Raw genomic sequence first — 16,087 nt, 5'->3', positions numbered from 1 at the left:
GCTTTGAAAAATGTCAGCAAAATTTAATTCAGGAAATCTATATTTTTTTTTAAATAAAATTGCGGTAAATATCTAGCAAACAGCTGGTAAATAACAAAGGCTATATTTATTTCTCAATATAGTCAGTGTTTAACCATAACTGGCAGTCTTTTATGCCATTGCCACATTAATCACTGACCATAGCTGCCAGTTTCTCATTTCTGCGCATAGTATTTATTCTTCACATCCTCTCACAGAACTGTTATTGACAGCGTTTCCATTTTGCAATGGGTAACTAAGCATATGTGGGCATTCAGCCTGCCAGCTACTTGAAGGCAATTATGTGGTTTATCACCCAGAAAGGCAACTCTGGGCAAAAGGTTAAAAGGCTAGCGAAAGAAGCTTGATAAACTGCTGATTGTTCTGCTATAGCCAGATCTAATGTGTGATCTCAGTAATTCTTATCTATAGTGCTACAATGTACTGTTATTTATGGGAGTTTAAACTGTCAGTGATTTCACTGTTGGGAAAATGATGAAACAAACATTTATATGAAAAGTTTGCATAATCGTTGACGTAAGCATTTGAGGGGTAAAATACTGTATTACCATGCCACCAATCTTTTCCTTCTTCCTCCCGCTGACAGTACACGTGCCGACAGTGTCCATAACTATTGGAAGGTTTGCATAATCATTTTCCTAAGTGTTAAACATTTGTTTAAAGCCACTGAGTGTTAGGTGACTCAGAGAAATCACATAAATACCATACGCATGGGCCTTCTTTCAGTAGCCCAAATCTTGGATTCTTGAAGGACATAATTGGAACACCAATGGGACCTCATTGGACCATAGCTTGTTGTAACATGTAAACGTGTAGAAGGCATTATACCAACTTGTGCTATCATGAGGATAGATAAGACCTTGATCAGCGATACATTATGTTTATTATTTACATTGATTGTTACATCACACCATATAGAACCTTTACTGGACCAAAAGAAGGTAGCCAAACAATTAAACCCTCAGAGGGATCAAGAGGGGCTTCTGTGAGGCAACTTCTTAGATAAAAGGAAAATAATTTGACCTGCAGTGTTAAGTATGGATTTCATATGAGAAATTTGAGGGGGGGGGAAATTGAGAAGGTTGAAATTGTTCCGCTGGAGTAGGAAAAGGGCAAGCAGTAGATTTTTAACAGTGACAGATGAATGGAGAATTATCAGTTTTACTGTCCTAGTCTGTATTAGAGAATCATAGTATGGTTATAGATGACAAATGAGTCTTGGAACCAAATAATAAAAACAAAAATTCACTTTAAAATGGCAGATGCAAATAATTTTCTAGAAAAGGAAAGTTTGCCATGATGTGTGATGGCATCCGCCTAAGAGATTTGGAGACGTATAATGAACAGACTACATCTTTAAAACAAAAAATGATTGAAAAAGGATATGATGAGACAGAGAAGTGGCACAAATTGATTGTCCAGCACTACTAGAATATAAAAATAAGGAAGAACAAATGAGATTTTTATATTATGAGGATTCTCACCTTTTTAGGACAAAATATGAAAAGATTACTGTTTCCAAACTAGAGGTTTTCAATTGATGAACTGGAACATTGATAGTAGTCACCAGGGGAGGGGTGGCTTCTTCTGGCCTGGGAGCAGCTAAAACCCAGTGGTCCCCTGGCCCCCCCACACTTACACTAGACATTCAGACTAACACACACTTACACACTCATGTTAACATACACTTGTTCATTACACCCTCACCTTGCCCAGAATTGGTTTACTGGGGGACAGTCCAAAATTGTTCACCCAGGGCCTGGGGAGGCAGGAAAGTGGGATCATCTATCGTGAGGTTACACACGAGGCTGCTCACAAAATGTGCGAGCACCAGAAAGAAAAATGTGAGTGAGGTATTGGGGTGAGTGAGGGAAGGAGAAGGTAAGGGGTAGTGAGAGTGTATATGTTTGTGAGCATGCGTGTATATGTCTGTGTATCAGTATTAATGTGTAAATTTGTGAGCATGGATGTGTATGTGTAAATTTGTTAGCGTGGATGTGTAGGTGTGTGGGAGCATGGATGTGTAAATTTGTTAGTGTGAGTGAACTTGGATGTGTGTCTGTGAGCGTGTGTAAAAGTGTGTGCATGGACTTTTAAGTGTGCGTGTTTTAGCGAGTATATGTGTGTGTAAGTCTGTCCAAATCTGAAAGTTGGTAACCTGAGGGGGGGCAAGGGGCCGATGGTGGGTGTAAAATATAGGATCTGCCCCAGGTGCCAAATACTCTAGGTATGCAGCCAGGGGGTCAAAAGGCATTTCTGGAGGCAGAGTGGCATAATGGGGGTTAAAAGGCATATCATGGGGCAGAGTGGCATATAGGGGGTTAAAAGGCATATCATGGGGCAGAGTGGCATATAGGAGTGTATAAGGCATATCAGGGAGGCAGAGCGGCATATGGGGGGTATAAGGCATTTCTGGGGGCAGAGTGGCAAGCCTGGGGCAGATGTGCATAACTGGGGGGGGCAGGTTGGCAAATAAAAGGAAATAAAAACAAAAAATATTTTTCTCAATCACAGCTTTTAGTAAATTAAATTAGTTTATGAATTAATAAAGAAATAAAAGTTTCTTACAAGAATATCATGAAGAATAATGTGATCACTGAATAAAATGGAACTTTTTCATCTAAAAATGTTTGCGGTAGCAAATGTTTTGATTCCATTATGTCTCAAATGTATTTAATTTATTAGGTCCTTTTACCACTTTTGCTTTCTGGCATTTAATACAAATAATGTGATAAAAAAAATGTTTTATAGTTATTTGTATGGCAAATAGTGTGACTCGGGTATGTATTAGGGGTGCGTGTGGGTATAAGAGCTTGACCGTGAGATAAACTGTATGGTGCTGGTCTCCAAATGTTTCCAGGGCTTTCATTCCCAGTCCGGCCCTGTATGCAGCCATGCTATTACCAGGGGGTCACATAGCATTGACTTAGCTTACCCTACTGTGTTCCTGCCTCTATAAGTGGGTGGATCCATGTTGGACTGGGCTATTTTTCTTGCTGCCCCTGGTCTCCAGTAGGTTTGGGGCAATCCCTGGAAGTTATTAGGCTGACATGGAGCTGATTAGGAAGGAGACCCCCATTCTGATAGAATCTAATCCTTGGCTATGGATTGTATCCCAGAACCTAATCCAGTGGAAATGCATTAATTATATTACATCTTAACTGAAGTCACAGCCAGGGATCCTGCCAGACATTTGTGGCATTTACCAAATAGCAAAACATTTGTGTGCATTACAAAACGTCTGCAAACCTCCCAGCCCTGTTTTAATGAGCTCCGTTAATGATAAATGAGTAACCCTCATCACATCCCAAGATTTCTCCAACATGCAAACCAACTCCAGCACCGCATTGCACAACACCGAGCAGCCCACCATGGACTCCGGCAATTGCCCCCTGAGTGACAGATGCAAACGCAGCAACCCCCTAGCACCGTAAGAATGAATGGATATTGGCAAAGGAAACCACAGCGAATGCTTTCAGTATGGTCTTAAAGAACAGTGAATACTGTATGTGAATAAATCGTTCTATAGCACACATGTACTGATAAAGTTTCTCGTTTAATTTCAGTGTATAAATCTAAAGGGGAGAGTCCTGTAAAGAAACTAAAGAATATATATATATGTGTGTATGTGTGTGTATATGTATGTAAATATATAAATAAATATATATGTGAGTGTGTGTGTACAGAAGATTATTTTATATATACCTGTATATATAAAATCATCATCTGTGTACTATGCATAAATATACAGAAAGTAGTGTATGGAGGTCAGTGTATGCGTGTGTGTCTATGTCCAAAGGGGTGAGGGGCTAGGCATAGTGTAGGCTCTGCATTGAAATGCCCCCAGATCGTGTGTGTGCTGCTGCTGGCAGTGAGGGGGTTGACAGTCTGCAGTGCAGCAGTGAGCGCAGGGTATCTGGGCTCCCTATATGGAGGTGGATTAGCTGTATGCTAATAGCGCTAGAAAAGCCGCACAGCCAGCTGAGCTGCCAGCGGAGGCGAGCACAGTCTTAGCAGAGCTGACTCCTCAAGAGCCATGGCTGAAGGGGGCGAAGTGGAGGATGAGATCCAGTTCCTCCGGACTGTAAGTACTGCGGTATAATCCCTGCTGACGGGCTGCAGAGCCGGCACCCATTGTACGTTTGTCTTCGGTTGTTGCATTCACGGCCATCGCCGGCTAGCGACATGCTCGGGATTGCAGAGGTGTACGCGGAGGGACGCCCGCTACGGTGACTGGCAGACGCCAGGCATTATGATTAATACATGACAAAGGCTTTGCTGCCGGCGAGTGCAATCGCCTCCAAACTTTATGGCCAGACGCGTTAATGAAACCGTGGATGTGGATTCCGGACGTGGGGCAGGACTGCTGGTGGATCTGCAGCCCCCCGGTCCTGATTTTTTTTTAAAGGGTTGGGGTGGCAGGTGGTGCTTCTACCGGTCTGGGATAGTTTGGCTGCAGATTCGGGATCCCTGTCTAATAATATCCAATATCCACACCACACAAGGCACATGACCTTTCCTCAACACTCCGAGGAATCTTTTTTCTTGCCTTGGGAAGGTCTGTGGCTTAGAGGTTAGAGCTGAGGAGCCGCATTTGTAATTATCACTCATGATAATTAGTCACGGATGCCAGAATTTAAAACTGGGATATGTTCAGACGGCATTGCCCGCATACCCACGGCTGATCCACTGCCTTTAACCCTTGATGTGCCCAGGGGGTCCGCAGGGTGCTTTTTGCAGCCCTCCAGCGTTTAAAGCGTTAAGCTAGGGCTTCGAATAAGGCAGGATGCAATGTATCTGCGGTATACAGAACACTGCTGAGCATTGTTACATAGTATTTAACCCTTGCCAGACAATGCAGCCAGTGGCAGACTACATCCATTCATTGCAATCCACACACACAAGGAGGATACACGCGAGCTTTAGACACCGAGGCTTCATCAGCCAGGCTCGGTAGTGGGGTGGCGTGTTTTTTCCCCTCTGCAGTGAAGTGTGCATGATACGAGATAGATCCCCGACTCTCCCCAGCAATTCCTGCCTTGGATGTGCACACATGGCTCCTGTTACACTGTATCACAGGCAGGCTGACCACAAATCCTCTGACATGATCTGCTCGAATTAAGGCTTTAAATGTAATGCAGACGGGTAGTCGTTCTCCTTTCTTGTTAATACCCCCTCTTACTTTATTATACTGCATGAATCCCCCTGCTGATATGATGTCTCTCCCTAACCTATTAGCCAATAGACCAGCAAAAGTCCGAACTGCAGCTTAATGTTCTCTTCCTTCTGTGTATGTTTGCTTATACACTATATGTGTCTGTATGTACACCAACAAGTCTTTGTAAATAGGTATATTAGGAGTTCAAAACATTCCTTAATAACATTTCTACATTGCTAAATGACTCTAACATTATATATATATATATATATATATATATCGATAAGTAACAATGTATGCGGATATATACCTAATGCACTCAATGCATATATAATATATATAATAATTGGCATAAATATATCTGATGTTAAATTTGGGGAGAAAGAATATTGACCAGGTGTTAGAATGAAAAGCAGTGAGCGTGTGCAATAGGTTCTGTTTATTACAGGAGGAGATGGTGTGTGTGGAGTTCTTAATGCTTTTATTATCATACCTGAAACCAAGGCTTGCTAGGTGTATGATTGTATAATATGTTTCAGAAGCCAGAATGTTATTTGAAATCCTCATAAAGCACCGGCCTATTCCACAGCGCCGTACAATGGATATGCCGCTCGCTCCTGTTATACGAGGCATTTTGCAATATGTAATAATAAAAGTTTGCTGGCACAAGTGCACCGTATGATAACGGGAGCGTGCGGCACGCTCGTTTTCATTCAGGGTTGGATCTGTATTACATCGGTTCAGCAGCTGGGCTTTGTACGCTTGCAGCACCTTAGGAAGCCACTTTTACTGAACAAGTACTGCGTTACAATTATTGGTATACGTGCCGAACTCTGGAAAGGACAGTGAACGTTACAGAATAACTCTAGAAACGGCGTAATGTTGTTTTGACTATGTTCTGGATTAGGTAGGCCAATAAAGTCTGACCGAGGAGTGTGGGTTTCAACATCTCCATGCCAGCACAGGGAGTGCAATCAGTCACCTGCTGTCTTCTGTCAGAGCCATTTGTGCTGATTTAATCAGCTTTTTCATCAGTTTTAGAGACCCTTGAGGGCTCATCTTGCAGACCAGTCGGTGACGATAGTACACATTTACATGATTTCTAAAGAGGTCCTCAGGATTCATGCGTGGTGAATCCAGGTTTTTAGGACCTCCTCACATCGTAGCAGGTGGATCAGTTGATGTCTGGGTTATTCTGGGGACGTTTGGTGCGTTCATGTCAATGGAAATGCATTACATTGCAATGTTTCTACTCCCTAACATGAAAATATGTATACAAAATAGCCAAGGGAGGCCTGATTTGTGGAACAATGCTCTACAAAATTAGATCAATGAGCGACTTCATGAAGTAGTTCAAGCCTTTGTCCCGTGACCTGCACAGGCTATTTTCTGCTACTGGTTTGGAGCGTATATGGATAGACTGGAGTCCATGTCATGTCACTGAGTGATGTCCCGCCAGGCGCGCTCATGGCCAGCCGAGGCAACCTGATTAAATTAGGTGTGTTGTAGGGACATTGTGAATGAACAGCACTTGTGTTTGTATAGATTTGGCCACAAGATCATGTTATCTTATTTGACTTATAACCGCGTGTGTGTATATACACCGTATATCTAATGTATGTATGTATAATGTAATATATAATACCAGAGTATTTATGTGTAGTGCTTACCATTGAGCGTCCCTCATTTGTCACGGCCGTCTCATGTTCAGTGAGCAGTGTAATCGCACAGTGTTTTGTCAGATGTACAATCGTAAAGGTATATGTTGGAAATGTCTTTCTAGCACGTAGTCGCTATCAGTCGCTATCAGTGCTGTGGCCTACAGAAACGGGCATGGGCAGCTCGCGGTGCTGTGGCTGGGTATAGAGACAGCTGTAGATGACTTTAGTTCTTCATTATACCCAACAACCCCACTTCCATTTCTTGTATGTGTAACATAACATTGCTATCCTTTCCACAAACCTCACGTGAAAGAGGAAATTATTACTTTAGACGCCCAAGACAAATCCCATCAGATCTGGTGACTGACGGAAAACTTGCTGATTTCTTGAAAGGGGTTCCCATTCATGTTCAGTTGGGTTTCTCTATCACGGTTCCAGTCTGTGAGGCCCCCTCATTAGACCTAAATATCTGTCGTGTTTATAGATTCTGTAGCTCTATTACAGTAGAGGCACAGTGAATAACACGGATGATACATGTTAGGGAGTACAGGTACACATAGAGATGAGGACCCTGAACCATCGAGCTTACAATCTGTTGGTTATAAAGCAATGGCAATAGTTGTGTCGCTGTTTATTTTTTTAAAGGCCTCCAAGGACCAGAAACATCAGCAACTGAAGGGTAAACATTTCAGTAAAATTAACAAAACAGACGCCCTGTTTTCTTAGTAGCACTGAAGTCCCCAATTTTGATTAGAACAGCCTTGTTGTGGTCTTCACAAGTTACAGACTCACTACAAAAGTGATCAAAACTGTGAAGGTGTTGCTGTGCTTTAGGGCTGCAACTAATGATTATTTTCATAATCGATTAGTTGGCCGATAATTTTTTCGATTAATCAGATAAAAAAACCGAAATGTAATTTTTTTATTCATTTAAAATAACTGGGTGTTAAAAACAATGCATTTCTTATTTTTATTTCCCAACCTGCCCCTCCAGTTATGCACATCTGAGCCCACGCTGGCCACACTACCTCCCAGATGCCACATACCCCCAGATATGCCACATACCCCCCACATGTCTTATATACCCTATATGCCTTATACCCCCTGATACCCCTGATATGCCACTGTGCCCCTAGATATGCCATAGTGCCCTCATAGATTCACAGACCCGTTCACATCACACTAACACAATACTTCTATAAATAAAAACATTAATAATCTTCACTTTAATTAATAAACTTTAATAAAGTTAACTTTATTGAATTAAAGTAACCCTCTGCCCTCAGCATTAAATTAACCATAACTGCCCCTAAATTAACCCTAACGACCCCATCAACCATAACTGCCACTAAATTAACCCTAAGCACCCCATTAACCATAACTGCCCCTAAGTTAACCCTGAAGACCCCATTAACCATAACTGCCCCTAAATTAACCCTGAAGACCCCATTAACCATAACTGCCCCTAAATTAACTCTAAACATCCCATCAACCATAACTGCCCCTTAAAATAACCCTAAACACCCCATCAACCATAACTGCCCCTAAATTAACCCTAAGCACCCCATTAACCATAACTGCCCCTAAATTAACCCTAAAAACCCCATTAACCATAACTGCCCCTAAATACCCCATTAACCATAACTTCCCCTAAATTAACCCTAAACACCCCATTAACCATATCTGTCCCAAATTAACCCCCACCTCCCCTAAGTTTCAGCAGCCCAAATATTCATTTTATACCCACAGTTAGATTAGTTGCTGAGTTGTGGATGTTATAAGAAATGGGCGGGGCCAGTCAACACTGGGAGAAAAAAGGGGCGGGGCCAATTGTCAGAGTGCCTGCAGGGAGGGACTATAAGTAGGAACTGCTGTGACACTGAATGAAACGGATTATAAAATTAGGGGTATTTTTCAACTAATCGATAATGAAATTCGTTGGCAACTATTTTCATTATCGATTATTACCGATTTTATCGATAGTTGTTGCAGCCCTACTGTGCTTCGAGTAAACATTGTATAAAATATTGATAGATATCAATTTCCCGCTACTGATGAGACTGTTGGCAGCTGCTCAGGGCAAACTCCATGTACCTAGGGAACTACATTTAGTGTTTAAAATTATCTTTTTGTACGTTATTTTTATGATTTTGAAGCTCCTTAAATCCATTACTGTTGCGGAACGTGACAAACACGTCCCTTCTCATAGAACAGAGATATTTGTTTAGGGCTGATCCACGTAATTTCATTTTCTACATGCTGGATGTGATGAGGAAAGCTGTCTGGAACTGTTTCATATGTAACAATTGGAAGAATGACATTCTTACATCACACCCCTTGCTGTACAGATAAAACAAGGAATATAGAGTAGAGACAATTCTGTTATGTAAAGTAAATCTAAACATATGCTGCCCCCGTGCATTTCTTATGCATTCGGCTGCAGAACCCTTAACTACATTTTCTATCACTGATATTTTGCAGCAACTGTCCAAGAACCCAAACGTGCCGCACAATCGTGTTGTAATTTAGCTGCGCTGTCATTTTACACAACGTCTTTTTTTAATATTTTTGTTTTATGTGCTGTGCTTTGAACATCAAAAATCCTTTTTGCACTGCTTTACCTTTAATGCTGCCAACTTCCGCCAGCACGGGGGATTGTAATCCAAAGGATGAAGAGGAAGATTGCTGCATCCCAGGCACGCGTACTGAACAGGGCCATTATTATTATTCGGTATATACAATTATTATACCATATGCATCATTGCATACAATTACTATTATATACATATCTGGGGATATCAGATGATCCAGAGACTTTTCAGAAGTTAACACGTTGATAGTCAAACTGTGGTATACCAGGGAGAAAAGCACCGGTAGTGAGGCGTAGGCAGGGCCGGCCCTACAATGGAGCCGACTGGGGCAATTGCCCCAGGCGGCACTTTTGAAGGGGCGGCACTTTGCCGCCCCAAGCGCTTTTTTTTTTAAGCGGAGGAGAGAGAGGGGCGCCGAGTGATTTTCGCTTACCCGCTCGGCGCCCCTCTCTCTCTCTCTCCTCTGCGGCGAGTCTCTCTCTCACGGTGCCGGCTTGTAATGCTGAGCGCCGGGAGTGACGTCAATTTACGGCGCTCAGCATTACAAGCCGGCACCGTGGCAGAGCAAGGAGACTCGCCGCAGGACTGTTTAAAGGTAAGTACCGGGGGGGGGGGTTAGGGTAGATAATGGCGGCGGCGAAGTTTAAAATGCCGCCCCCCCGGCGTTGGGGGGGGTGGTTGGCATTTTAAACTTCGCCCCAGGCGGCATTAAGTCTTGGGCCGGCCCTGGGCGTAGGTATTATTAAATCAGAATATTACTGATTTATCAAGACTGGTCTGAAATCTCCAGGACTCGGGAGATAAACGAGAGAACCCAGTTATGTTTCTTTGGATCTTCATTGGAAATATGATAAATCAGATTGATAGCACTGGTCAGGAGCATGTAAAAAAATGATGATATGGTTCAGGGCCGGTTCTAGCCAAAGTGACACCCCAAGCAGTAATTCTCTAGCACCCCAAACCTGCATTTTAGCTACATTATTGTTGGTGCAATTTATTTTCTAAGAGCTATAGAATAATGTGTCTGTCACCGCTTAAACCCTGAGTCAGTCCCTCCATTGTCAGACAGGTCATACTGGATGCTCCTAGGTCTCATCTGCGTTTTATGCATTTGCTTTCTGTTTAAGTGTCGTTGAGTAAACTCTGACTTCGGTAAAAGGTTTTATATGATGGGAGTTGTGCTGAGCATTCTGCCAACGGGGGCTTGTGGGGAGTTTGTGTTTAAACTGTTTTTCACAATTTGGTTCCCAAGACCGCTTTAGTCTCTCTTGATGAAACGCTCGTTCTTAATCATTTTCTGTTTACCGCATGGACGGTTAGCTTCCCCCCATGCTGTAAAGACTGTAATAGGGTTTGATGGGGCCCGGGTTTAGCTCTGTTTAAGAGACTGTTGAATGACACTCTCTGACAGGACATGGATACCATATCTCCAAACCACGTCTGCAGATAATATGCCTCTGGATGAAGAACATGCCAGGGGAGGAGTCTGACGGCTAGTGGGCTTGGGACAAGGAGGCCCATTGCAAGTGTTTTAAGATGGGGACAAGACATACATTCAAGGACTACTCAACCTGCCAAATAGTAATTAATTGGAGAAAAAGAGAAAAATACATTTTTCAGTTTCAACACAACAAAATAAATATGGTCCAGACAAAGCAAATCTAGAACTTTATTTTAAACCGTACTTTCCTTAACTTGTCATTGTCATTTAAACTTGTAGTGGTGATTATGGTGAAAGGTGTACGGGATCAGGTTGAGTAGGGTTTTCCTCTAAATACTTTTGTGATTTGGAAGGAAAGTTGTCATTGGTATAAAACACAGTAGGCTAGCTCGGCAGAGGAATGATGAATACATTTTCACCATCATGTGTACTAAACTAACTTACGTCCTTCACCTCTGAGGAAGCGTCTGTGTGGTTCTGTCTCCTGGTAATTCTCTCCTCTGTATCTCATGTCCGACTGTAAATCTCGCCATCAATGGGCCCAATACTTTGTAGGTCAGGTTGTCGCTGGAGGAGTTGGACAGGTATGACTGGAACCCGAAGGTGGAAACAAGAATGATGTCATGTTGCTGGTCACATGAGGACACTCCATGATGACTGGAAGCGCAGTTTCTGTAATGGTCAGAGCAATGGTTATGCTCACTGTTGCTGTGGAAGAATACGGGTATACAATATATGAGGCATATGTTATTGACCTTAGGCCCTTACAGCTACCACCAGTTACAGATGGTTAAAAATATAACTGTCTATGTGTGAGTTTCGAGTAGCAAAACAGGAACCTATGATCTAAGACAGAACTCATGAGCACTGGGCAATAATCTGAAACACCCAGAGACTCCTGATTGATGAGGCCATGTAGCTTAATTTCTTCTGTTATTTATGTTGTATATGCAGGCCTCAAGAGCCACAAACAGACTAGGATTTAATGCCAGTGGCCATGCTGAGACATCCAGAAGACCTGGCTTGATTTGTGGCCCTTGAGACCTGGAGTTCCTGCTTTAAAACATGATGTGACCAGTGACGTCTGAATTTCCGCACTTCCGATGCCCACAGGGTACTTTCTCATTTTTAAATGAATCTTCACACAGCTGATTATAAACGTTATAAATAACGTTGTCTGTCACCTCTGAGATTTGAACAGAAGATTGGTTAAGTCCCCAGGTTTTGCGTGTAATTCCTAGAAATCTGGATAATGCTGCAGTCGGATGTCTGCAGCGATATTGCTCAGAAACGGCAAACCTTTATTTATTACAGAATTAACTCATATGTGATTTACATGGATTTTTCTGTTTTATATCTTAGCAGTAGGGGCTTCTCCTTGAGTTCCCCTCAGGTATAAATACCTGTGAACGAGGAGTATATCCACTTATATCTAACTTGTGTGCAGAAGTAACGTGGGGCAAGTGACTTGTAGTATAAATCACTAGTACCTTGATACAGTGAATTGTGCATTTGAATCCAAATTAAAGTGGAAATGTATCAGAGAAGACCCTGAGGTGAAGAGAGGAAAATAAATGATCTAGCATGGAGTCTTAAGGTGGCAGCTCTCTTACCAACCAATGCACTTCCAAGGCCAACACACAAAAAAATGTTATCTACAATTCAGTTTGCTTTCTGATAATGACCCCGTTATTTTCATAGAACATCCCCATGGTTTCCAAATTTAAATAAGATGCAAATCAAAGTCCACTGTACAGATCCAGAATGAGAGCTTCTGTTGTGGAGAAATGTGATCTCTGTATGAAATGAGAGCCTTTCTCTGCTTCAGGAAATATAGGTTTCTCTCTCATGCAAGTGCTTGGAAAACGGTTCATTTTCCTGAAGGAGTTGGGACTCTTAAGAGTTTGTTGGAGACATTCTATGCTGCCAAGATGTGGACTTGCTGTTAAAGGCACCCAGTGATTCCTTGTTTGTTTATAAAGAGGTCGGACAGTGTCGGCACTTTACGTCCCTCACAGCACTAAGTATCTGCTTGGTTTTTTCCCCAATACATGGAAGTGCATTTCCAAGCACAGGACTGCATTGATGGCCCATGTGTTTGAATGCACTTTATTTCAACCAAGCTATGTCTTAACTGCAACTAAACATACCCTGCTTGACTTCATGGTCTGTAGTGGGGTCTATTCACTACAAAGAGATTTTGTAGGATAAGTGAGCGGTATTAAGAGCCAAGTTGGCCCTTTATAATGGATAGAATCAGTGTCTGTATTATGCAGGTCCAACTTACGACTTCTTAGCCTGCTGCGGGTTTGCCCTTGATAATGCATGAATGATCTGAAATGTTCAACTCTCCTGCAAATTCCATCATGAATAGACCTCATTCTTTTTTATTTCTTTTTTTGCTCGTTTGTGTAGAAGACAAGAAGTGTCATATGTTGCACCTGCATTATTACTGTAGCTCCACGTGCCTGGAATCCGTGTACCTGAGACCTTCCAGACCATCCCCACGCTGAGACAGCAGGGACAGGGCATGCTGAGCTGCTGGACCACATAGCACCTGCTAAGCCATAGTGATTTACGGTGACCACACGCTCTCGTTTATTGGGATGGCTACAGCAAATATGAAACACAAGTGAATAAATGTTGTCTGGCCAGCGGGATTTATATTTTATTTCAGTGAGATCAGTGTCCTGTATCATTCAAGCGCAAGGGTGATTGTTGTGGAAGGTATCCTAATAACGGAAGTATTTCTTTTTGGATCCGTTAATCATCAGTCTCTCTGATATAAGCACAGTAACAGACCGGAGTTACTGAGGACTTAATTTACACAAAAAAGATGCCTTGGGTCTCATACAATCATCAAGCGGTTTTCCTGCAGCTTATTCGGTATCATCTGTACAATCTTAGTTCAGCTAAACTGGCTTCTTGTTTCAGTCACACCTTATCAGTTTACTCCCTCCTTGCCTTGTCTCTGATGTCTCTCTCATCCTGTCTCTTCCCCATCCTACGCTGAAGCTTATCGCTGTCCTATTTTTGGTGCACTCTTCTTCATCAGAAATGTAAGAGGGGCTTTCTTAATAAGGAATGTATACAAATGCCATGGATCAGTCTGTGTGCAAGTACCAGAGTCTGGAATGCCACCTACTTCTTTTTCACACTTATCTGGGTCTGGCTGAACGTGCAGAAGACAGGGAAACGTGATCATTATGGGACAGAGGGGCTTAGGATGCCCACCACCAATCTTAGGCATGGGGTATTTGGAACAGCAGTGTTCAGGTTTTCCACAAAAAAAATATAGGTGTAGAATAACACAATCTACCCCCCCATGATGACTGGCTGTCCACAGGTTATATGGTCTTTCCAGTCCACCCCTAATAAAACATGATAAAGGGAAAAGTAGTGTTAAGAATTAAAACATCTCAATGAGGTGACTTTATTGCGGTCTATAAATGTCATCTGCAATGGTTTTAAAACAAACCGTCTGCTTAAATTGTGGAGTTGTGGCTTCTGATAAGAAAATAATAGAGATATAGTAGAGCAAATTGTTAATGGGAAACTGAAGTAAACCACTATACGCTTCATTTGATATGATGCCTTATATTTGAGTGGAGTTTATTTCCTAGACCGTTATTGATGTCACCGGTTAAACTGATGGATCGGGTCAGTCACAAAAGAGACTTGAGGGAATGTGCTAAACATGGAACTAAAGATTATGGCTTTCCCTTAATTCCACAAACCAACCAAACACCTTGTGTTTCAGTATTTCATGCTAAGTTATGTGTGTAGCTGTATGTAAATACTTAGTCTTACAGAGCATATGCTCGAGACAAACTGATGTAAACACCAAAAACCATATGGTGACGTTCTCAAAAAAAAACATTACAATATTAATGTTATTAAACTGAACACAATGCTGTGTGTGTGTCAACGATTTAAATGTCGATCTCAAACACGCTCCCCCGAGGCTTGGAAAAACAACAATGGCTAAATGTTCCTGATATTAAACAAGCTGGGTCACATGCTTTATAAAAATATAGCAGCTTTATTATTAAGGATAATATCCATATCTTTGTCACCATCCACCTGGAACAGATAATCCATAACCGATTCGGGTTCTGAAAATCTTCCATTAGATTTATCATCGTATTTAATGCTCCATTGTTGAGTCATGTCTACTAGCAACATTCATGGAGTTTGGAGCACGGCGGCTCGTTAGCAGCACCTCGCTAATGTAAAATACGTATCGAACTGATGTTGATTGGCTCCGGGTTGAATAGGTGTTGTGAATTGCTTATCTTTATATAAGACTTTTCTAGTGATGACTCTCCCAAAATAAACCTCTAAAAGTGGTCATTTTTTGTATGGGCTTTGTGAATGCGATGCGCTCATACCACCAAACATTTTAGGTTTCTAGAGAAAGATTGACAGTGGGGAGGCGAGAGGGACAGCACAGTACAGCCCCTGCACTGTATTCTCCGTGATAGCTCGTGATTCCTACTAGTGGTATCTGGTATAATGAAGAACAGCTGTACAGCTTCCGGAACGTAATCCTTAGTAGAATGGCTGAAGTGTGGTGGCTGGAGAGCTAAGCTGGGACTTCTTGCAACCAGAGAGGAATATCATCAGCACAGGGAATTATATGGCACGACGTGAGAACAGGATACAATACCTTACATCTTAAAAACGGAAGCATGGGCAAAGCGTTCAACTGACTTATTGTACTAACGCACAAAGCATTCAAAACATGGAAGTGTGGAGGTTGTGGTGAAACCCTGCCTTCCTTATCCCTTGGTGATGGGCCTGTAAAACAGACTGACAGGCGTTTATAGATCAGTAAACAGGCTCGTTATGGGGATATGTAGAATCGCAGAAAAGAGTGGACAAAATCATATCTTCCATCATCAACTACACAGTTTTGCTGAATAAAATAAACAGCCAAACAATGGAGGAGGCAATAAAACACATAAGTATTTCATATTACATTTGAACCTTTTGAAAGCCTCCCATTGTATCTGATATACATTCTGCTTATGACTTTTGGTATCATATAACTTGTGTTTTTATTTGACACTGTTAAACATACATAATAATAACATAAAGAGCACATAAGTATTATAAATTAATTGTAAAGAAAAGAAGGGAAACAAGGAGCCAAATAACTCTTCCATCCTAGTTCTTTACAGTTTGAAACAACCTG

At 41.9% G+C, this 16,087-nt stretch overlaps 1 protein-coding gene across 1 annotated transcript in view; it reads left to right on the top strand.

Moving 5' to 3' along the window:
- The first annotated feature begins 3,915 nt into the window (after positions 1-3,915).
- The window catches only part of RYR3 (ryanodine receptor 3), a 185,999-nt gene continuing 173,827 nt past the window's right edge, over positions 3,916-16,087 (top strand). Inside the window, exon 1 of the mRNA XM_053474626.1 lies at positions 3,916-4,123. Within this exon, the coding sequence (XP_053330601.1) occupies positions 4,076-4,123 (48 nt within the window). The 5' untranslated portion in view covers positions 3,916-4,075. The remainder of the gene's footprint in view (positions 4,124-16,087) is intronic.

The sequence above is a fragment of the Spea bombifrons genome, chromosome 9 (assembly GCF_027358695.1).
Source record: "Spea bombifrons isolate aSpeBom1 chromosome 9, aSpeBom1.2.pri, whole genome shotgun sequence".
NCBI classification, from domain to species: domain Eukaryota; kingdom Metazoa; phylum Chordata; class Amphibia; order Anura; family Pelobatidae; genus Spea; species Spea bombifrons.
The sequence above is the reverse complement of the archived record's forward strand: the minus strand, read 5'-3'. Positions and strand labels throughout refer to the sequence as shown.